Source organism: Cupressus sempervirens, chromosome 11 (genome assembly GCF_028749045.1).
Source record: "Cupressus sempervirens isolate cs-2001-9-10 chromosome 11, ASM2874904v1, whole genome shotgun sequence".
Taxonomy (NCBI): Eukaryota; Viridiplantae; Streptophyta; class Pinopsida; order Cupressales; family Cupressaceae; genus Cupressus; species Cupressus sempervirens.
The window spans coordinates 429,496,172-429,521,404 of record NC_143128.1 but is presented as its reverse complement, the minus strand read 5'-3'; the positions used below and the strand labels follow the sequence as shown (position 1 = coordinate 429,521,404).

Sequence of the window (25,233 nt, the reverse complement as noted above, 5' to 3'; positions counted from 1 at the left end):
CATGTAGGTGCCGGGTTTAATTAACATTTGTGAAATGCATTTTTTTTCCCTCTCAACATTTGTCCGCACAAATAACTTTCGTTGGCATGACAACTACAAGCCAAGACAAATACACAAAATTGCACATAATTCTCAAAACTACTGTGAATCTTCAGAAAGTATTCTTTCGAATGAATTTCCCTTTTCGAGTGGCTGAGTTGAGACTACCTCTTTAGACAGGTGCATTGTTTTAAAATGCTCCAACTTCCCTTCAAGCTGTAAGGCTATCCATGACACAAGCCCATATTGGACTATACCTCCTAAAATGATAGAGCAACACAAACGACCTGTAATTTCCAACTTCAAATTGTTCGCATCATCCCAGCTTTAATAACATTAATAATAGGTTACTCAAGAACAAGCGTAGTTGACATGCCTTGTAGTGAGGGTGGGTGACCCCCACTCCTCAGCGAGTAGCTTTGGGATGGTGGACCATTCCCAAACAATGTCACCCTAGACTCCCTAAAGTTTCCCAATGCTTACACAATGAGCTCGAAAAAATAAACTTGTTTATCTGAAACCGTTAATATTCCCTTCTGATTATGACCTAAAAGATCTCCAGTGTTCCCCGTTTCTCTCATGACAATCAAAATCAAATTGCAATTACTTCCTGTGCATCTTTTCAACACTATGCAGTCTTCTGCAACATCACCATTGGTTTGTGTATCAACACGATATTTTACGTCTCTGCAATACTCTCAAGCCACAAATTTTCGCCACCAAAAAAACATCCTCGAGTTATTTTGTAAACCCAAAGATAGTATTCGTTTGAGCTAATGAACGTCTCTCACAAGGGCAGATTCTTTATGCTTTGCAAAGAATAGTTTGCTACAAGTCTATGTCATTCCTTTATTTTTAGACAAATACAAAATATCTTCACTGTTAATGTTTGCTAGCTTTAGTTGGATAAACTATAGGGCAAATATGTATATAGTGTGAAATATTATACAGATTAATACATTAAATATGAGATATTTATTTGTCGTTATATAAATTAAATAATAATGAATAGACGAGACATGTCTATCCATACTTCATCCTATATTAGAGAGATGGCTGCCATTTGGAAAACACATACCAAAACATTATGCCACTGCTATTACATTTGCAGCAGATCTGGAAATTCAACATGGTATCAGAGCCAACTGCAAATGTAACAAAGAATGTAGCATCTATCTTGTGCTAATGGGAAACTGTATGAATATTGAATGTTTCACCAACATGGATTTATGAAGTTAGAAATAGTTTCTACTACGTTGTGTTGAAGACAATCAAAATATATCACCAAACTCGTGTTGGATCACCGAGAATAGTCACGAGACTCAATCAAAATTGTAATAATCGTGAATGAGCAATGCGAGGCTGCTTGGGCAGATCAGACTGTCGCAGTGCATGGGCGGGTTGGGTTTGCTCAAATGTCAAGATCTGTAGATTGAGGTGCGAGTAGATCGGTTGGACTTCAAGATTGGGAGTCACCGAGTTGGACTCAACTTGATCTTGCAGCTGCTTGTTTCCCACGATGGATCTGATAATGTGGGGTCCACGTGTGCAGGTTGGGTAGGAGTGTGCGGACTGTGACTTGTTTCAGAAGTGCTTGGAGGATTGGTGTCGGGCTTCTTGCTTGGATATCTCAGAACAATGATAATCCGATTTGTAGGTGACCAAGCAATGTCTTTAGATCGACAATGTTGACCCTGGGTTGGATTGCCAAGTTGCCATGATCATTGTCATGCTGCTTGGCATGTTTGGCCATCGAGATCATGCAGTGTGAAGGCTTGGATATGAGGTGAATCATCACAATTCCAAATGAGGTGTATCTTGACTAGTGGAAGACATTTTGTGCCAATAATTGAAATAAGAGTTTTGTCGTTCAAAAGATACAAAGGATAAGCATATTATTATAGTGACATCAACAACTAGTTGTATAGGATAACTTAGAAATGAGTATATTAAGGGGGCATTTATAATCAATATATGCGATTTACTTTTTGGAGGGAATAGAGGTAAAGTTTATGTGAAGTAAATTTATGAATTTATTTCATTTTACATGAATTTGTGTTATTTTATAGAGGCTTATTAATGTTATATTCAAGAAAATAAGAGATATAAAATGAAATAATATATATAAGAGATTGGAAAATTAGCATTAACGAGAATACATTAATGTATATATTTAAATTAGACATTGATCTATATTATTGAGTATTATATTTGTCTCTCTCTTATTTCAATATGTACTATAAGAGATATTTGCTTTGTTCTTTTCCTCCGAGCATGTTATTGTAGGAAAATGGAGATTCGGAGAGAGTTTGACATTTTGTTAAAGGTAAGTTTGGATAAGAAGCTCTAAAATTGATGTTCAAAGGGAGATTGAGATTCAGAGGGAACCTGACATTTCATTAAGAGGCAAACTTGAAAGAGAGGGAGTAGATAGAGGATATGGTTCCGTCAAACTTCAGCGATCTCGGATGTAATGACTCAGAGGAGTAGATCACGTTGAGAAGGATTCTCTAATGATCAATAAATTGTAAACAATTAAGAGGACTGTGATTTATGAATATTGTTCATAAATATATAGGCCTATCCCTTGTGTACTTCATGAGGAAGTGACGACTTCCAAATGATTATCACTTGTATTTCTAGAAGTTATTGTAAGGTGACGATCTTACAATAACTTCATTCAAATGTCAAATGAGTTGACATTCAAATCTCAAATGAGTTGATATTCAAGAAACTAGAATGTCAAATGAATTGACTTTCAAATGTCAAATGAGTTGGCATTAAATAAACTGGAAGTCAAATTAGTTGACATTCCAGAAACTGTTTTTACATTGAGGTAATATGTTATTCATATTGTGTATGAATCTTGTTTATCCGCCTTAGCTAAGAGGGAGTGTTAATGTTTGGTAGCTTTAGTTGGATAAACTATAGTGCATATATATATATATATATATAAATATAGGGAGTGTGTGTGTGTGTGTGTGAAATATTATATAAATATATGAGATTTATTTGTCATTATATTAATTAAATACTAATGAATAGACTGTCCCGTGAAGGGACATGTCTATCCATACTTCATCCTATATTAAAGAGATGGCTGCCATTTGGAAAATACATCCCAAAACATTATGGCAGTGCTATATTTGCAGCAGATCCGGAAATTCAACATTCACATCATTGTAAAGTTTTCTCTGAATGAAACTTTAGAAATGTTGCTTTGAAATCCACTGTGAAATTCTTCACACAGGTTGGCAAGAAAACTAACTCTGAAACTACTATAAAATCCCAACCAGATATTTTCCCCAAATTTCCTCAAATATATTTTAGAAATATAAACAAAAAATCTCATTTAAAAGGTATCAGATTAATTAACAAACACCAGAAAATATCCATATAAAATATACTCGGTAATGTTATTGCATTTTATTATTCAGCAATACAATAGCAATCCAATTTTAAATACAAGAGTAATTATTAGATTGGATAACCAGAAATGAACTTGAAACACAAATGCGAACTCTCTCCCAAATCCATCACTGAAGATGAACTAGGTTTCCGTCCAATCCACCAAGGAGCTTGAAGGTTTCCGTCTTCGGGTTTCAGAAAATGAAAGCTAAAATCTTCCCAAATTTCTCCAAGAGAAATCAGAAATCAAATCATAAACCAAGCATGCTGAACTGAGGTTCTCTTTGTGCTTTTAAGTAGCAGCCTTCTGACCTTTCAGCTTCTCATTCCTGTCCTTTTGTCTTCTCTCTTTTGTCACCTTTTTGCCCTCTTTCAAACTATAGAAATGACTTTTAATTCTTTGCATTAAGCTCCAAATAAGTCGCTTTTAATATTTTATACATCTTTGTAATGCTCAGGCTGCATGTGTATGAAGTTTTTATGGTGCAAATTGGCATGGAGGGTTTTTTCTTTCTTTTGGAGATTTTTCATATCTGAGAACTCTCTGATTGCTGTCACTGTGACTGCTTGTTCCTTGGAGATGCAAACCTTTGGGGAACCAGATTGGACGTAGCCCCAATCTATTAGAGTGAATTCATATCAGAATTCACCTTTTGTCTTAAGTTTAACGGTATTGAGAGAGAAGTCTACATTGGAGATGGTTGATCAATTTCAGGTGTTCTAGCACCATGGACAAGTTAACAGGCAAAAGAAGTGAAGTCTGTGAATAAGGGTGTATTGTATTGCTTCATTTTTGATGTTTTGGTTGGAAGACCCGTGACATGTGATTAGAATCCGACATTGCATTTTGGGGAGCATCTGTTAGCCAGCTGTGACTCTGTCAAAGCGTTGTTGCCGACAGACATATTATTGTGGAGGGTGGATACTCATGAGTTTGTTTACCTGAGATAACATGGATATCTTCTGCCTTGTTTTCAAGTGTTGAGTTGGGTGTTGTTTGTACTTGCATGCTGCTGGAAATGCACAGTAAGGATTATACCTGTAACAGCTGAGACTCCTGTCATTGCTAGCTGATTTCCAGTCATCGGTTTCATTTTGGTGGAGACATTTCCAGGTGCTATAATGTTAAATCTTATTTCTCAGTTTTGGTCATTCTACTTGTAAGTCTGTGACCATAAAGTTAGCGTATTGTATTCAATTCTGTAAGCCTTGTTGTTTGAATCACATTGCATATGTATTGGAGATAGGGTGGATTCTTGTTGAACATGTGATCTGAAATAATATTGGTTCTAAGCTCTTATTCCTCACTTGCTGGACATTTTAGCATTCATTATACTGCAAACCATATACATATGTTATAAAACACTAAGAAGTTGCAGGAAATCGTTGAATATTAAATCAAATCATCTCAGTTCAAACTCTCTGAATAGGCCCTTGACGGTATTGATATAGACTTTGAGAAAAAATTAAATTCAAAACTCAATCATGGATATTACAACCCCTTGTGGGGGTTTGAGGGTGAGAAAGGTAAAGAGATAGGTCTAGATCTTGGAGGAGAGAAGAGAGAGCGAGATAATAAGAGGTAGAGAGAGGAATAGAGGAACAATGATACTTAGAGAGATAGGTCTAGAGTTTAAGGCAGATAAAGAGAGTGAGGAGCCTGCTGATTACTGAAATTTGACCAAGTAAGATCTTTTAAAACCTAGAATAATCATTGTAACTCCCAGAGATCTGCCACCATTCTCAAACATTTTGACAATATATACCAGTGTTCCGGGACCTACAAGTTCGAGGCAGAGGTGGCCTTTTTGAGGTAAATGGCCTCTAGACTTGGACTCATCTGAGTCTTGGAAGAGTCCACGCGGACTCGTCGAGTTCAAGGACTCACCGAGTCCAAGGCCCAAGACTCTCGAATTTAAAAAAAAATTATAATTTTTTTAAATTTTTATTTAAAAAGATAGAGATTTCTGGAAGGTGTTTTTTTTTCTAGTGTATATTAATTCTGAAAATAATGTTGTGGTATGTCAGGAATTTATTAAGGATTGAATCTTAAATCTTAAATCTTCAAATTTATGTCTGAAAATCTTGAATATTATAGGAAATTTAATGTTTAAAATTTAAATCTTCAAATGTTGTTAACTAGGTTATCACAAATTACACATTTGAATAGCCTTGCGTCTCAAAATGAAGGATAGTTATCCAAATTGAAGGCTCACTGCCAATATTGGTTACTATTTGGGTTTCATTATGAAGAAGTCGCTTTCACATTGTAGAGTACTATAATGCTGTACAAATATTTTCAGATTTACATATATTTGTGTTAGGATTTTATAATGATGTATATGAGTTTTTTTTTTTTTAGACTTACATGTTCATGAATGTTAGAACTCTCTAGTGTTGTACATAAAGTTATAAACTTTCAGACTTACATGTATGTGTTGCTAGCTATGTCCTTGATCATTTTCTTGGCAAAAATTTGTAAGCCAACTATAATTGTTATTAAAAGACTTTTACCGTTAAAGGCTGTATTTCACCAAGCAAATTGATAGACATATTTGAGAGCCCTATTGTTCTCTACAATGCGCACATAAGCTATAACAAACATATTTCTCAATATCTGAGTCTTCCATGACTTATCTTAGGTGTATTTGTAGGAGGGCATAGGCTACTATGAACCTTAGTCTTCTACACTCTAGCTGATATTTTGATATATGTTTTAAACTTTTGATTCTATGGATTTCATAAATTGTAGACATTTGATAGTGACACCATGTTTAACTTTATATTATGTTATTCAGTTTTTTTCCTTCATAAATTCCCTGTTATACTTATGTGATCTATGCAAAATTGTGTATGAGTGTTAAGTAGCTTTTATTTATCTCAATTATTGTGTATTTGATGTTAATTGACTAAATGATGCATGAAAAAATCTTCAAATCTTTAATTTTTTTTGAATTTCATGGGTTTTTCGATTTTCCAAGTCCTTGTCGAGTCTGAGTTGGATTTTGACTTTCCAAGTCAGAGGCGAGTCCGAGTCCCGTAACTATGATATATACAGAAATATATATTCTACCTAACTAAAGAGAATGGGATTGGCTTGAAGGAAAATATGCGGAGTTGAATGTTATAGTTCACGTATACTCTGAAATCATAGGTGTATTTGTAGGAGGGCATAGGCTACTATGAACCTTAGTCTTCTACACTCTAGCTGATATTTTGATATATGTTTTAAACTTTTGATTCCATGGATTTTGTCAATTGTAGACATTTGATACTGACACCATGTTTAACTTTATATTATGTTATTCAGTTTTTTTCCTTCATAAATTCACTGTTATACTTATGTGATCTATGCAAAATTGTGTATGAGTGTTAAGTAGCTTCTATTTATCTCAATTATTGTGTATTTGATGTTAATTGACTAAATGATGCGTGAAAAAATCTTCAAATCCTTAAAAATCTTTGAATTTCATGGGTTTTTCGATTTTCCAAGTCCTTGTTGAGTCCGAGTTGGATTTTGACTTTCCGAGTCAGAGGCGAGTCCGAGTCCCATAACTATGATATATACAGAAATATATATTCTACCTAACTAAAGAGAATGGGATTGGCTTGAAGGCAAATATGCGGAGTTGAATGTTACAGGTCATGTATACTCTGAAATCATAAACCGAAAAACCTTAAAAATCTTGAGATTCAAACAGGAAACAGGAAAAAAAACAGTTTTTGCTGAGTTTGAGCATCCATACTCACTCAGTCTTGGCAAGTCTCTGAGGCTCAGTGAGTCTCATCCAAGACTCAACCGAGTACGAGTCTGAGCCCCTCAGACTTGCTGAGGGTTACCTGACTCTGTACTTGTTGAGTCTTTGTGAGTTTACAAACTATGTTCTCTGCATTATACAGTTAGACATTGGTTGAGCCTAGGTCATCCTAGATCTCTTGGATGGTATGCATTTGTTTGTATTTCTTTACTGTTGTGAATTAAATAAGTTAAAAGCTTCCTAAATATCTTGGATGGTATACATTTGTTTGTATTTCTTTACTGTTGTGAATTAAACCAGTTAAAAACTCTCGGTCTTTCATCATATCATTGGGTTACCCCATGGTTTCATCCTATGGTTCTTGAGGGATCAGTTATACATGGACTCATTTGTTTATGTCAGGTGTTCTCCTGATGCTCACTGCAGTGAACTGAACTGTTTTTAATTTGTTTAATATTATCATGTACAGGTCAGTTATTAAAAAGGACAGCAAGAAAAGTGATTTCGATAAATACTTCTGAAACAAGCAGTGTTCAAAAACAAAAGGCAGCTCCTGTTAAGGAAAATCATACCTCAACTCTTACTGTGACTGCAATGCAGACGGTTGGGGCAGCTGGGGGAATTTTCTTTATTTCTTGCATGATCATATGCCCATGTTTTCGTGTCAAAAAGAAAGAAGCAGAGCGCCCTGTTCTTGCCCATGCTCCACATTCAAGTGAGTTAACTTTATTTTCTTTCCTATTTAGGACTGTATAATATAATAACATTATTACACCAGTGATGTTTCTGTACATAGCTACCAATGTAGGACTATTGTGAATATCAAGTTTGACTAGTTTCTTTAATTTTCTGTTGCTTAATCTCAAAAACACTTTTCTTTTCTGCTATAATCTAGGCTTCTTTCTATTTCCACTTTTCTAGTTCCATGATCAGAGTCAAGTCTAAAACTCTGATAAGGCAAAGGAAATGAGTAGGGATGAATGGATGGTATGCTTGGATGAAGAAGCATGATACCAGAGCAAGGATAGAAGAAAACATAGGCTTAGGAGGAAAGTCACGCCAAGAAAGAAGGCTTCACAACGAAAATGCAGTCAACTTACTCAAAGTAGCCTTAAAAAATATAGGGGTCTTAGGCAGATGCATGGGGGATGGAGATTGGGGAAGATGTTGGAGATAGAAAGTGGCCACTTTGAATCGCAACATAGTTTATGTAGAAAGGGGACATGACAAGCCTCCCTAAAGGTGCATTTAGGTAGGTTTTGAAAGTGTATTGATGAATGGAGTTGAAACTAGCTACTCTTATACTTTCTGCAACCAGTTGGAAAACAAATATTGTACAGTAAATGTCAACTGTTTACATTTTCAATTTAAACACTTTTAATTTAACATGAATAAATATTATTAAATAGTTTTAATATTAATATTGTCAACTGTTGGAACTAGCTACCCTTATACTTTCTGCAACCAGTTGGAAAACAAATATTGTACAGTAAATGTCAACTGTTTAAATTTTCAATTTAAACACCTCTATTTTTTTTAATATTAATATTATTATATAGTTTTATATTTGCAGTTATAAATAAGTGGCATTTTGTCAAAATTACAAAAAATTAGCCCAGAGCATTACACACTTTTACCACCTTCAAGTTCGCTTCTTGCTCAAACCCTCATTACTGGGGTCTTCAGCTCAATTTCCTCTTTGATGAACAGCACTTTGCTGGCTTAGTGATTGCTTTTTTATGCTTCCCACTTTCATCTAGAAGTCCTCGGATTCTATTCCACTATGCAAATTGGTGGACAATAAGGACATACGGTGCCAATGTTTTGACAAATGGCGCCAAAGCTCAAGGATAATTGTTAGAAAAGAAGTCAGCATGGACTCTTGGCTGGCTTATGATGCTTTTACACACCTATTGTGCTTTATCATGCCCATTGCCTTATTATGTTAATGCAAGCCAATAAAGGACCTTGATTTTGCAAAAAAAGAAATATTCGATTTGGAATTAGAAACCTTGGAGTTGTAGCTAAGGCATCAGACATCTGCAAAGGAATCAAGATTTATACATAGAAAATCCTAGCACATACAGGCGAAGAAAATTAATAAGGTGCTATTGTAAAAAACATCCCTTATGTTTGTGAAAATTATTGCCAGTTATAGCTGCAAGAAGAACTTAGCAATGAGCATACAGAAAGATTTTCAAAGTTTCATATTCTGATTTAGTCTGCAATATGTTTTGTCCTGTTGTTCAAACTGACATGGTTTAGCATGTCTCCCTTTTTGCTGTTACAGAGTTGAAATGACTAAACAATCATAAAGGCCACACCTAACCATGAAAACATTCAACCCCTATTCAGCAATAAATACTTTGGATAGCAATAATATCATGTTATAAGTCTGTTGTAACAGGATGAAGGTAATGGTAGCCTTTAACAAAACTTCGAATTAGCATTTCGTCATTGACATCGTGCCTCCTGACATGCAGTGATAGGATTTTAACGTGCCCAGCTTAATCCCCAACACTAACCTAGGCTTGGAGCAGTAGCTATAATTCTGAAATCACTATCATTTCTGGTGCAGGCCTCCAGTAGAATGTCTGCAGATCAGAACAGCAAGAAATCTCACTATACATCACTTTCTCTTACCACTACACTCCCTCCAAACCCTAATTTCACCTTCACCTTGCGCAGTGATGAATAGAAACACTTGCTGCAGTCTGAAACAGAGGAAAATTACTCCCAGCTAGCTATTCAAGACCCAAACACACATCCATCAACCCCAATTTGCTAAACATCGAGACAGAAACTTCACCAACCATCTTTTTTGCTTAAAAACTGGAAGTGGGCAGACCTGATACACCTTTCTGAGCACTCCAACAGGGATGTAAGGATACTACAGCAAGTTCTGAGCATCTGTACGGCCTCCTAAGGGAAGATATTTCTAGAAGTTCCCTTCCAAAGCAAAGGCCATGCCAAAAATGCCTGGGAAACCTCATTTGGCCATGTATTTTATTCACACAAACACCTAGGCTGATAAGTCACACCCCCAGCTGTATGTTGGCTGGGACAGCCAGGTACAGCATATTTGATGTTCCTCGAAACTCATTTAGGCCACCAACCACCCTGGAAACATTTGGTTGGCTAGATATGGGAAACAGCTGGCTATGCCTTTTAATTTTAGATGTTTCAACCATAGTTCAAAATATCATTATTGGCAACTTCTTGCCAAGGGCAAAAAAAAAAGATATCAGAAAATATTGGAGATAAGTCAGAAACTTCTCAAGAAAATATCGGGAACTTAAAATCTGATTTTCTAGTAAAAAAATTTGTTTCCCAATCCTGATGGAACTTTCTTTCTCCTGTCTACCCTTTCTCTCCTCTCCAAATCTGTTTTTCCAATAAAAAAATGTTTTCTTCCCTTTTCTAGGTCATCCCTGCCTATAATAGGCCTGCGGGCAATAAGTTTGATATTTATCACAATAAAATAGAGAAATACCACTGATATTTTACCAAGTTCTCTGCGATATTTGAAACTTCTCTGCACTGACTTATCCATGATAATTTGACATTACTTCTCGGTAGCTAAAACATATGTTGATAAGTAGACTTATCGCATATATATCTCCAATATTTTGAATTATGGAACTTTCTATCATCTTTGACTCTCCTACAAGCAAAAATGTGACGAGACTCAGATATGAAATCCGTTTCTTTCACAACTGTATATATAGCCTCGAAATCAGGAAAGGAATCTTCACTAACATACCAGAATCAATTGCAATTAAAAATCCATGAAAACCTTTTTTTTTCTGAAATTCCTACCTGTATAAAAAATGTGAAAACCAATGTGATTACGTTGTGAAATCATTCTAACCAGCTAGGGATAAGCTCTCAGATCCAAAACGAGTGATTTGATGAGAGTTTTTGTCCTCAATCAATCTTGGAAGAATTTCTCCATTCATTCCAGCAGCATCTTGTTATCTGTGCAAACTTGAATAATCCAAATGAGAGCCAAAGTCCTTTTATAGAGTTGGAGGTAAAAAGGGGAATTAGAAATTCACAACAAATCACTTTTCCCTCAAAAGCCTGTTGCAATTTAAAATTAAATTATGTTTATGTCCTCTTTCCCAACGCATTCTGTAACATCCCGTTTTCCCGGGTCTAATTTATCATTCAACATACTCAAGGAATACAGTTACTACTTCGTTTCATAAGAAGACAGTTATAACATTCATGTTCATGTGAATAAGATTTACCGTTAAAAAATAGTTAAACAAAATTTCTTAACTAAAAACTTGAATTACCATCAAATGAAATTACTACAGAAATTGAAAACCACATACCTCGGAAAAACTGAGTTCGAATCAAACTAGGGATGCTTCTGCAACCACCCGGGTTAGTCCACAAATACACTATAACAATTTCATATGATGACTATCATCTACAAACCGCTATCTTAAAATCAAATGATAATTACAATTAAATACCACTATATTTTAAATTAGGGCATCATTTACCTTCGGTTCATTTAGGGCTTCTGGTACCGTTATCTCACCTAGGACTTCCGCTACCATGGATTCAACTAGGGTTTCTGATACCACTGTATCATTTAGGGTTCCAATCATCTCTCAATCAATTAGGGTTTCATTGGTTCCTTTTCCTCCGATCACCTTAACTGCGACAAAATCTCAAGATTAGAAATATGCTTATATTCGATATTCATATAACTGAAAAGCAATCCATGATTCTATCTCTTATATCTAGGTGTAAATTAACAGTAACAATGAAATAACTCAAATTAATCTTACCTCCTCATAAATAAAAGTGATATTACCTGTTTCCGATAAACAATTGAATGCATAGTTTATCTCTGTTTGACGCATGTCCGACATCTTGAGAGGTGAAACATTGTCAGGGGCTTAACCACCCAACCTCAGACCACAACATATCCGCACACGATCTCTAATGAGAAAGGCACTCCCTACTCGGAATAGACAGCGGACATCTTGCCATCCACTGGGCTTCTTGGTAATTTAACATGCAACTTGGCAACAAGAAATCTCAATTTATGTATGAGTTATTAATTAATTCATATTAAAAATAATAGTTGTTGTTCTGTCATAACTGGTAGTAATTCATGTTATTGATGATTCTAATCTCTCTCCTCGTCACCCATCTTCTTGGCTACACAGTCGGGTAGTCTCAGGTGTTCGGAATTCTTAGAGCTGACGGCTTTGTCAAATATACAAGAAAATTTCATGCTTCCAGTATTTCACAATCTATGATGTTCTTAAAGAATTCTAGAATTCGTTTCTAATTTCCGGCATAATAATTTATGAATCCATACCATGGTTACTTGGCTCCCACTTGCCAGGAACAGGGTTGAATTTAAAGATGATCAATCTGAAAATGTCGATCTATATATCATCTTGATAAATGTTGAGAAAGGAAGCTGAATCATGGATTAACAAACAACGATTTGGGTTCCACAATGGAAAATTGGAGGTGCGAAAACCAGAGATTGGTCTAATGGAGAAGAGGCCTTGCAACATCGACACACTATAACAAGACTTTACAACATCATCAGATCATACCTCTACGGTGAATACAACTGAAAACTGCAGATTGAAATATCTTTGTCGCTGCTATCTTTAAGAATATGTGTTCCGGAAATGATATAGATCACCACTTTACTTATTGAAAACTGATAGATTATAATTTATCAATTGGTGTTTGTAAGACGCCGTTCACTCTATTTTGAAAAGGGACCAATGAACACTTTGTATAACATGAATAGGGACATAATAAATACATAATCATTTCATTGGCACCATTTGCAGTTAGATAATATCATCCTTTGCAACAATAATAAAAATACATCTGTAATTCTTTGTGACGATTAAAAAAATAATCCTTGATATCTATAATTGAGAGCAAAGTAGTAGAGAAGATCCATGTGTTATGGACACAACTCTAACCCAAGTTACCGGTGCCAAAATCTGAGATAGTCTATAGATTGCGATGTACCTTCTAGATACAAATCCAATATTTGAAGTTTTTGAAAGGATACAAGGAAGACTGAGTCAGCCGTGTTGCTGTAAAGGAAGGGTGAGCCGACCATCTTGATTGTTTCACGACTTCAGCCCAGATAGTCCCCGTATGACAGGCTTAAGCAGAATATTATTTGGAGAGGAACTGCCCAAGAACAATGAAGAAGTTAAGTCGAACTCAAATTTTCCATAAATTAAATATAGATCGTTCATAAGGCGAAAAGGTAAATGGATGCTTAAAATAATGAATACCTTCCACTCCCATACTTGATTTCATATATATAAAAAGGTGGTCCTTTGGCTTCCGAAACTTAAAAGATTAATTGACAAGTAAGAATGCCAAGTGTCTAATCGGTTATAAACAAAGATTTATTAATATGAAAAGAATAAAAGAATGGTAAGAGAGTTGGAAGGTTATAATTTGAAAATTTTAATAATTCAAATATTATTATAATCTTATGTGAACAAGCAACATTACTTTATTAATTATTAAATTATAATGGTGCCAAATCATTTATATAATATGCACGTTTATAAATATTAATTAAAATAATACGATGAAAGATATATTAAAATCCTTTGAGATATGTTTTATATTTTAACTCAATTATTTTAATTAAATTAATTATTAACAACTCATGCGGTTCCAGAGATGTGTCCTGTTTCAAATCGCTAGGTCCTCTACCTGTATGCCCAATGATGGTGATGCCTTGCCTAGTTTTTTTTTGACAATGCTTCCACCCCTTCAACATGCTCCCTGCAAGGAATTTCTCTGTAATTAAATTATAAATTATAAAATCATAAATAATCATAACAGTTAACCTTTCATCTTAATTCCATGAATTTGCGATTAACAATCAACTAACATGTCATCTGCATTTGAAATCATAATGACCAACTATCTTACCATTTCGCCAGATTATATCAAATTAAACTACCAATTGACTTCGTGCGAACTTCAACGGCTATATTTCAAGCTAGGTCAAAAATTGGGATGTAACACATTCACTTGAGGGGACATAATATAATTAAAACATTAATGTAAATTACTAAAAATAATAAGGTTAACTTTATAGTTTATGCAATTATGCAACAGTCTAAATAAACCAAAGCACTTTGTGGAAAGCACTGCCAAGTTATCAAAAAATGACTCTAGCCATGCTGAGAAGGAATTGTTGCTGAAGAACGATGGCAGGTGCCAAAACGGACACTCACTAAAAGTAGCCATCTTCTCAAGAAATGTGGAGGAAAATCCAGATGGCTAAAAATGCTATGAAGAGTGTCATTGTAATCCTGAATGCCAATTGAACTCCAAACCATCACAATTGCCAAGAAAACTTGGAACTGAGCTCTCCAAGAAAATTGGAGTTCTCCCAGCTCACTTGGAAGCTTACTAAATTTTCTGAAAACTGGCCAATGCTCATAAATAATATGGCATAAAAATGGGGACCTTATGCCCTTGGAAAAATGATTGGATTTGGGTGTGTTCAAAATTTATCTTGATTGATTGATGACCCTTGGATGCAATGGTGCAATTCATTTTTCCTTAGGAGGCATTTTGCCAAAAATTACTCAAATAAACAGAAGTGAATCCTTGTTCCTTGTTAGCAATCTTCTAGTTATCAAATTGGATGAAATAATAGTAGATCATAGCTTATTTGACTGTTTTGAACAGAATGATGAACTCAAAATATCTCTGCCATTCATTAGATATGATAGAACCTTAATCCAAGTGCTCTCAAATAGCATAATTGGACTAATTAACGACATCATGGATTTGATATGATGCAAGATTTGTGATGAACACAATCAATCAAGGTACTAATGTCTATAGATTCCACAAAACCAGAAATGAGAATAATACTGTTTTTTTATCAGTTTGATGGAGCCATAATACAAAGAGTAAAAGTGCAAATATGGAAGCCTCTTGGATGCATGAATTAGGATGACACATCCAAGATGTCATGAGCTAATTCCTGAATCTGTTTGAATTAGGTGTGTTAACTTGGTTAATAACTTAATTAAGACAAAGGTGGCACATAACCGGCATCAATTGATTGACGAGGCAATGTTGCTTTTGATGATGTCAAATCAAGGGCTACATGCCATTATTAGCTACCTAGATGAGACAAAATTAATCATCCCATGATCTTAAGTAAACATGTACAATATTATAGTACTGTCCTAGGGGAAGCATAATATTAAACAGTTAGCAGACAGAGGTACTGCAAATATTATATTCATAGGCATGTTGAGAAGAGAACCTATGTCCAATTGGAATTAGATATTTACAAATTCAAATAAAAAGTTTCTATTTGTTGGGTCATTGTCTCCATCTTTCACATCTACGACATTCTCTGCTATATTATTGATAAATTCCTTAGTTGCATGTTGAGTTTGGTTGCTTTTCTTTTGAAAACTGTGTTGTACAGTTTGCATAATGATATTGTAAGGTGTTTAGGAGGTGTGTTGTATCTTTGTAATACCATTAAATGTTGTAAGCTGTGGTTCTCAATGAATGGGACAACACTTGGTTGTTAGGTCGATTTCTTTTGGTATAATGTTGTATGAGACATTGAAATTGCAGATTTAGTAGAGGGTCACAAGAGGACAAGAAAAGGGACAGAGCATCAAAAGGTGAAAGATGACATGGGACAATTGTGGGATGCCTTAGAAAATGGAGACTTTTGGGGATGTCAAATGTCACATTGGTATATGAGATCACTTGCATAAGATGAAGAGTTATGTATGGGGTGTGGGTGATCATGTATACCACATTAGGGTATAGTTTTGCTATTATCATGACGATTTCTATTGGTGATATCCAGCCTTTTCAGAGTTCAAATTCTTTTTTGGGCCCCCACAATTTATTACCAAGCTGTTGCTACCCATCCAGTTTGAAACTCACCACTGGCACTATCTTTGTGCCATTTTTAAGAGACACTTGAAGAAATAACTGCTGATGAAAATATGCATTTTGTTTTAACTGTATGGGAAAGAGTGTAAGGGATCGCCCTATTTGTTCTACTTTTCTTTGAATACAAATATCAAACCAAACCCAAAGTAGAACACGATATTGTACTACTAAATCAATAACATTAGTAACAACCAAATAAAGAATACCAAAAATAGCTTATTCAGATTTAGCTTATATTTTCAATACTGAGGTACATTGCCATTAAATCATTTCTATGAGTGCTCAGATAACCAGGCATGTACAACAAACTCTATCAGCGAAGAGACTGTCATTCATGAGGGATTACATCCTCACAAACCCGTGAAGAAGAATTCTCCAATATTTCATCAATTTTATATATTTTTAGCATGCTTGAAAGACAGCTCTTGAATTTCTTGTATAACTCTCAAGTAAGACCTCATTTTCCTATCTTGCCAATGTGGGATAAATAACTCAACTCCTTTATTGTAATTAATGTCTCTGATGTGTTATAAAATAAAGGTACCTTTCTATTTAAATGTCACCCACAACTATCATCTAGCACGAATAAAGCTAAATATTTAGTAACTTTATTAATACATAATAAATCATATTAATGATAATTTTTTTTTTGTCAATATAAAACATTTACCTTTGACATGGCATTGTCATTGAAGGTTCAAACCATGCCTCAATGATTGACTATAAATAAGAAGCATGCCCAAAACTGCCTCCAAACACATCAAAATGATCTGCAACTGAAACTGCCTATGCCAAAGGCCTCAAAGTCCTTTAACTGTCCTGGAAATCGTATGGGACCATAGGGAAGTAGGATAACAACAACACCATTTTTTGAGGACTAGAAAGGGGACGTTACAAAGAGTAAAATACTCAATAATTTTGTGAGTTAGAAAAAAACAATTTAAGGAAAAGCTGGATTCAATAGCTCTGTTTGGTCAACCCTAAGAAACAGTATGGAGTCCAGAAACTATTATTTTGTGATCTTATATATGAATGTAAAGTGCTTAATGAAAGGGAATGCATCTTTAGAAAGAAATATAGAAAATTTCAGCACTCTATCCAATAATAGAAGTTGTGGGATGTTGAAGGATAGACATCTTTGTTTGTAAATGTTTGTTGAAATAGTCTATTTAACGTGTTCTTTGAATTTAATTTTGTGGTAGCAGAAAGTCAAGCAAAGAGGCCGCTATTATTAAGAGAACTTATGAATACCCATAGACTGTATCAGTGGAGTAAGTATATAGATCAAGTTAGATATATAAAATTAAATTGCAGATTAATAAAACTAAGAGATGGATCCGTCTCTTCTAGGACCAATACAATGCGGTCTTCCTCAATGTCTAAGGCTTCTGGCCTTTTAACCCAGCATGAAAGTACAATTGATGCACCCAACCAACTGGGTTGTGCAAGGGTGGAGGAAATGTATATGTATGGCAGAAGTGGGGTGCAGGTTGGAGGAATAGGAAAGCTTAAAGCAAAGGTCGCAACACCAAATGAGAATGATGTTGATGGTGCCCTTTGGAAGAGGGGGTTTAGATCCAATGAGCTTTTTGGGTATGGCATGGTCAATCTTAAATAGGTGGTTGTGTTCTCAACGGGGGCTATCAGGCATACATTGTCTAAGGTTTTCACTATAAATTTGGTAGATGAGGTTCAGAAGGAAATGGATCATAATGTTGCTGTATTTTCTGAGCTTGGTCTGGTTGGACGTTGCCATGGATTGTGGCCAAGTTTATGTGAGCTGCATAATTTGATTTCAGTGATTCAGGAATTAATTTTGAAAGGTTATGCTCAAATTCATCCTAGAGCAAGGGGGTTTTCATTATAGTTTTTTGAAAATGCTCAAGGTAGGAAGAAGATTCTATGGGACCGTGTTTGAAGTTGGGAAAATAAAGTTTAATAAATATTCCCTCCTATTGAAGCCTTGTTACTGTAATGTCCCCATTTTTAGCAAGTTTCTGCACTTGGTTTGGTTAGTTCACCATTGCGACCCTCGTGAGCTGATAGTGGGATTTTAGTGTCTCAATTGTGGGGTTACAGGGTTTCCAACAGCCTATAGTCTGTTTTGGTTCCGTTTGAGGGACTTACTATTATAGTAAGTTAAACTATTGGTTCCGACGAGCTTAGTTGAGTTAGAGGAGTTGAGTGATGCTCTCAGTTTTTATTTTGGGCTTCAAGAATCTTGGAGGGAGCGTCTGTTTATAGTAAGTCACCCCGTCAGGTTCATTCACCATCTTTCTTCATCAGGATCACTCTGGTGTTGTCATATTTTGATTTTGATGCTTCTTCAGTTGTTTTTGCAAGACAAGTAAATTATTACTATTATTCATTTAAATTTTCTGAGGTTGCTATTTTTGTTGGTGTTGTATGTTGGTCACCTTAGTATCATAGCTCATTGGAACCTGGATGAAAAGTTTTAAATCGTGAGCACAAGAAATAGTGGCCTTGTATGTTAGAATATTATGTTATGGTCGAAAAGGTCATTTTTAGAGCCAAAAGCAATTACTAAGTTATATTATAATGATACTTTATTATATTTTAATGTTTTGTGGAGGAAGCTTCTTAAGTGAAGTTCATTTGGGAAACTTGTGCCATTTGGAGACTATAAATATGAGGCCATTTGATGGGAAAGACATCGATTGAATATTATTTTTCCTTTTGTTGTCTTTGTGACCCTACTGAAGTTCTGAAATTTTGTGCTCTTGCTGAAGTGTAAGGGTTGGTTCCTATGAAGTTCATAGAAATTCACAACTGAGGTATTGTGAATTTATTTTTTGAGAATTGTTCTTTATCTCCATTATTGTATACACTTTGGTTGGGAGATATTGAGGTGTTGGGAATTTTGATTTTGGCATCTTCTATACTGTTATTACTGTTGCTGAAAAGCGGCTGTGTGCTAGTTAATTTGGAGTTGGTTGAGCACTCATTTATATTTTCTGCTAGATGTTATTTTCTATCTGCACTTTGGGAGCAACATTTTCCATATCTACAATTGCATTTGTTTGTTGAAGTATTCATTTGCTGCTGCTAGTCTTCATTTCTAAGGATTTCAAAGCATGTCTTACCTGTAAGTCCATGGATTGTAACTTCTAATTCTTTTGGGTATTGTTGATTTAGATAATAAGGGATATTTTATCAATTGGGTTGTTGGTATTTTGTGAAAATACTTAGTATCTAAATGGATTTTAAAATCTAGAATTTTTAGTTGTATATTCGCTTTGTAATATTCAAATATTTGAGTTGAAATTATTTTTGCAATATCTTCTATTTTCTTGCTATATTGTTGTATCGAAAATTGCAAAACCTCAAAAACAGAAAAAGAAATCAATTCTTTAGCACAGATTGTTGCAAAACCTCAAAAATAGAAAAATAAATCAATTCTTTAGCACATATTATTTGAGAGCCAACAAGGCTCATTACATTGGTATCAGAGCGGTTTCCTCCCATCTTGCGGGGTAGGAAATTTTTATTATTATTTTAGATCTGTTATTGCTTTGGGAGTGGCCAACACTCTAGTTTTTTCTAGCCATGGACAGATACATGAGGCCTATTAGTCCCGGGAGCTAGTGGAGTAGTTTGGAAGATAGTAGGAAAATAAATGCCTTGAGATAGAGTATAGAAAGACTTAGTCTTTATCAGCAGAGGTTGGCAAAGAGACTATCAGATCCCGAGATGGTTGACAGGGCAATAAGATATATGGTTTCCACCTTTAAAAGGACGGCGGGAAGGAGGCTTGAGTTTCTCCCGACAGGTGTCTATGATGTAGAGGTACCTATATTTAGTACGACACCTGCTAGTCCTATCCGTAGTGTTAATGATGGACTTATTTGTAGGGACATTTGGTTGTGTCAGTGGCAACGGAGGATAGTGGCACTGAGCTTTAGCATGTTGAGGCTCCAAGGAGGTACTACAATTAGTGCAAAGACAGTTGATGCAGTTGTTACCATTGATACTTTAGGCTCTCTCTCGAGGAGGGGATTATTATTGAGGATTTGTATGTGAGTTGTCGTAGTGTTGTTCTAGTATAGGAAGTAGTTGCTTAGTTGGGACCAATGCACGTATGGAGTCACCCAGCTGTGATGTTAGTGGTTTGGGTGTTACAATGGAGTCAGTAGATGTGGGTTCATGCTCTAGCATTATTGATTCACATCTTGACATTGAGTCATGTGTGCAGAGTTAGGTGTTAGCAGTTGAGGCTTTATTAGGAGATGTGGATGTAGATAGTATGGACACATCTGATGATCCATTTGATTATGCTATGAGATGCACTAGGTATGATACCCCTTGCCAGTTAGTGGGTGATAACTCCGAGGAGGTTTTAGATGGGTCTCGGGATCAAGATTTACAGGGACTTCCCGTTGAGGGTGAAGCAGAGTCATACAAGGAGTTTGATACAACGAGGGCATCCACTTCACCAGAAGAGGTGTTGGTTGAGGTGCCAAGTAGTTATACCTTAATTGCAGATGTGTGCGAGATTGGTAGCACACATGTAGTGAGCAATCTTGTTGTGGGTAGTTCTAATTCAATTTCCTATCACAGTGCAGTTAGTGAGACATAGAGATTGCATAGGAGGTCGGGGTTACAAAGGCATGATGTGACTTGTCAGTTGAAGGTGAGTGAAAGTGACATTTCTTTAGCTCTTGAGCATTATGATGCTAGCTACATCTGGTTGGGGTGCTCCTATGTCATATGAACACAGGGATAGTTGTCTTTCCCTAGCAGAGGTTCATGCACTTTGAGAGATTGTCAGGATCTTGAAGCATTGCTACTATTAGTTAGTTGCTGATAGGGATTACCTTTTAGAGTGGGGTAGCATCTGTTATGAGACGTTGTTAGGGAAAGAGGAGGTGGTTTAGCTCACCCAAGAGCTTGAGGTGACTATGGACTCTCTTCAGTGTACTCAGTTGGCTCTTTAGGATTCATAGTCACAGTTAGATGAGGTTACTGTGGAGTTAGAGCGGGTACTGTACACCAAAAATAGTGCACTTCTCTAAACCCTTCTATCCAAGGCTTTCCATGAGTTGGAAAGCTTGAATGCCGGCTTAGAGCTCCCTAATCATGGAGTGCAAAAGCATACAATGAGCACAAAATGGCTCTCAGCTGAGCCTCAGAGATGCAGCCCTTGCTAGTAAACCATGAAACGAGAGATTCTTTGAGCAAGAGCAAGAATGCCAATGTCAAAGAACCTTGAATATATGCAATGCAAAATGCACCTATGCTAGAAATGGAATGCACAATGTAACTAAGCTACACAAATGACCGTATTACAGCCATCCTAGTTAAACTATGTGTTCTAAGCTACTTGCAAAAAGAAAAGAACTACACTATATGCAAGCGAAGCTAAGATGCTATGCAAAATAAAATGCTATGGATGCAAATGATGAATGCAAGAAAATGTTGCTCTCCACAAGCTCTCAAGTACTCTAATGGAAATCCTGTAGCATAACAATACTCAAGAGTGTGGATCCTTTGAGGGGAGAAGCTCTCTTGCTTTTAAAGCTGTACGGATGGTAGAGATCAAGGTTGAAAGAGTGGATGATCAACGGTTGAATTAAAAAATGGGAGGGATCCGTGTGCACATACACGTCAACCAATAGAAAATGAGTTGACTTGTCATAAAAGACAAAAGTCTCATAAGCTTTTCTTTTAATTTTAAAAATAGAAAAAGAACTTTGTGTGCACTTTAAATGGGTTAGAAGAATGGGGTCTTTTTATTTAATTAAAAGGGGACACATTCTTTTAATCAAATAATGAACTTAGGATAGCATAGTCAAACTATAGGGTATAACCAAATTAATCGATTATTAGCAATTTGGTCTAGGTAAATGATTAATCAAATTAGCCAAAATGCTGAGAAGGGGGCTAATAGTCTAGATGACCATTTTTGGGTGATTACAGGTACAGTCAACACCAACCCCAGACCCTATTTAGTTGCATATTGTGGTTGGTGGTGAGTTTGCTTCCACGGTTGGGAATGTGGGGTGTGATGATGTGGCAGTTACATCCGCCCAGGGTATGGGCGCAGTAGGTACGAAAAAGGTGAGAGCATCAATTCAGGACTGTAGTGTGATTTTTGTTGTGCCATGTTTTCAAAGGGATTAGCTGTGGATAACAAGGGAGCAGGTTGATGCTTCCACATATAGTTTCTATTGCGCAAAGTCTTTCATAGAGTATCTTTTGGGGAGTTCGGATGTGCGGGAGGATTCATACAAAGTTTCTGAGGGTAGTTTCATCCTAGGCTCTCGTGCTATTCAGAGGTTGGTGGGAAAGATTGTAGAGACTCTGTCTATCATACTTCCCAATAGGGATTTCATGGTTGGTTTTGCTGAGAGGATTGCCCATGATCTTGCCTGACTAGTAGTTTGGAGTCAGAGATCGAAGCCGTCTCATGATTCCTAGTTTGATATTGATGAGCCCTTGGCAAAGATTGGGAGTTTTTATCGGCATTACACTGTGAGGAGTGCTCATCACTTCTCTTTTGACCCACAAGTAGAGTATCTCATTTTATGCCAATGTGGATTGGCTCCAATTTCATACCATCCATTATGGGATGGGTTAGCACCAGCTTTTGCAGATGAGATTGACAGCAGCAAGTTAGACCACTTGCAATATCTACACACCTAGGACAGTTTGGCAGAGGGTAGAGTTGATGGTAGTGTTTATGATATCTATGGTTTTTACCATCTCCTTAGTGCAGTTGGGTGTGAGTGTCAATTTGATGGCTATTCATGGGGGGATAGAGTTGGTATTTTAGTTGGGTTGAGTTCCAATGAATTGTTCCCTCCATCAATGTGTAGAGTTAGTTTTTAGATGATTGTGATGTTGATGTCTATTATTTGGTTACTAGTGCTACAAGAGTTGCTCGTACACAGTAGGGATAGTACGCAGTTCTACCCTTGGGATCTAGGTGGATTGTGATGTTTATTTTGCTCTAGGATTGCTTGGGGACAAGCAATCTTAGGGAGGACTGTAATATCCCAATTTTGGCTTTGCCAGTTTACCATCGCGACCCATGTGAGCTAACAGTGAGATTTGAGGGTCTTAGTTGTGGGGTTATAGGCTTTCTAATAGCCTATAGTGTGTTATGACTCTGTTTGAGGGACTTACTATTTATAGTAAGTCAAATTGTTGGTTTCAATGAGCTTAGTTGAGTTAGAGGAGTTGAGTGACAGTCTTAGTTCTTATTTTCGGCTCCGACAGTCTTGGATGGAGCGTTTATTTATAATAAGTCATGTTCACTCATTGTCTTTCTTCATCAGGATCACTCTGGTGTTGTCAGATTTTGATTTTAATTCTCTTTTACTTGTTTTCGCAAGACGGGTAAATTATGATTATTGCTCATCTAAATATGTTGAGGTTGCTATTTTTATTGGTGTTGTATGTTGGGCACCTCGGTATCATAGCTCGTTGGAACTGGGATGAAAAGTTTAAAATTGTGGGCACAAGAAACAATAGCCTTGTGTGTCAGAATATTATGTTATGGTGGAAAAGGTCATTTTTGGAGCCAAAAGCAATTACTAAATTATATTATAATGATACTTTATTATATTTTAATGTTGTATGGAAGAAGCTTCTTAAGTGAAGTTCATTTGGGAAACTTGTGCCATTTGGAGATTATAAACATGAGGCCATTTGATGGAAAAGGAATATGATTGAATATTATTTTTTCTTTTGTTGTCTTTGTGACACTTTTGAAGTTCTAAAGTATTATGCCCTTGTTGAAGTATAGGGGTTTGTTCCTGAGAAGTTCATAGTAGCTGAGGTATTGTGAGTTTATTTTCTGAGAATTGTTCTTTATCTCCATTGCTGTATACACTGTGGTTGGGAGATACTACGGTGTTGGGAATTTAGATTTTGGGATCTTCTCATACTGTTATTACTGTTGCTGAGAAGTGGTTGTGCGCTAGTTAATTTGGAGTTGGTTGAGCACTCATTTATATTTTCTTTTAGGTGTTATTTTCTATCTGCACTTTGGGAGCTGTGTTTTCCATATTTGCAATTGCATTTGTTTGTTGAAGTATTCTTTTGCTGTTGCTAGTCTTCATTTAGAGGGTTTCAAGGCATACCTTACATGTAAGTTCATGGATCTTAACTTCTAATTTTAGTAAGTATTGTTGATTTAGATAATAGGAGATATTTTATCAACTGGGTTGTTGGAATTTTGTGAATATACTTAGTATTTAAATAGATATTAAAATCTGAAATTTTCAGTAGTGTATTCCCTATGTAATATTCAAATATTTGAGTTGAAATTGTTATTGCAATATCTTCTTGCTGCTATATTGTTGTATCAAAAATTGCAAAACCTCAAAAAATAAAAAAAAGAAATCAATTCTTCAACACAAATTGTTTGAGAGCCAGTAGGGCTCGTTTCAGTCACCCAACTTTTGTTGAGCAAAGAAAACTTTTGACAAGGTTCCACTTAGGGTAAGACTTGCAAATCTGCCATTATATTTGTTGTTTGATTCATATCTAGATGTTATAGGAAATTCTTTAGGTAAATTTTTAGTAGTTGATGAAGAATCTTCAAGTTTATTGCATTCAACCTATGCTCGGATTTTGGTAGGGATGAATTTGGTGGAAGGGCTTCTTGTGGAAATTACTTTGAAAACCTCAAAAGGATTTTGGGTGCAACCCTTAGTTTACGAAGGGTTACCCTCTTGGTGTAGGAGATGTTTGGCCGGTCAGCTTAATACCTTAGTAACAAAGGATTGGACATCCTTTCACAATGATTCTATGGTTAGACAACATCATGTGTTTGACCTAAAATAGTACACTGCCTTCATGTAATTTTTCAACTCGGGAGCGTAAACTTGAGATGGTGACTACAAAGTATATGCTCTAATTCTTCTTTAAGTCATTACAACTAAAACGAAGGCAATGCTGAAGGAAATATATGCTAGAAACTAATACACCAACTTAAAGCTTAAAGTAATGTTGCAAACTGTAAATCTATCTATGCACCTATGCTGTAGGAACAGTTCACTGGTTTTGTTATCAATGGCTGCAAGAGTAACATAATTCT

At 35.8% G+C, this 25,233-nt stretch overlaps 1 protein-coding gene across 1 annotated transcript in view; it reads left to right on the top strand.

Moving 5' to 3' along the window:
- Positions 1–25,233, top strand: part of LOC149530268 (calmodulin-binding receptor-like cytoplasmic kinase 2) — a 106,948-nt gene that overhangs the window by 45,738 nt on the left and 35,977 nt on the right. Inside the window, exon 2 of the mRNA XM_089811899.1 lies at positions 7,675–7,920. Within this exon, the coding sequence (XP_089668025.1) occupies positions 7,675–7,920 (246 nt within the window). The remainder of the gene's footprint in view (positions 1–7,674; positions 7,921–25,233) is intronic.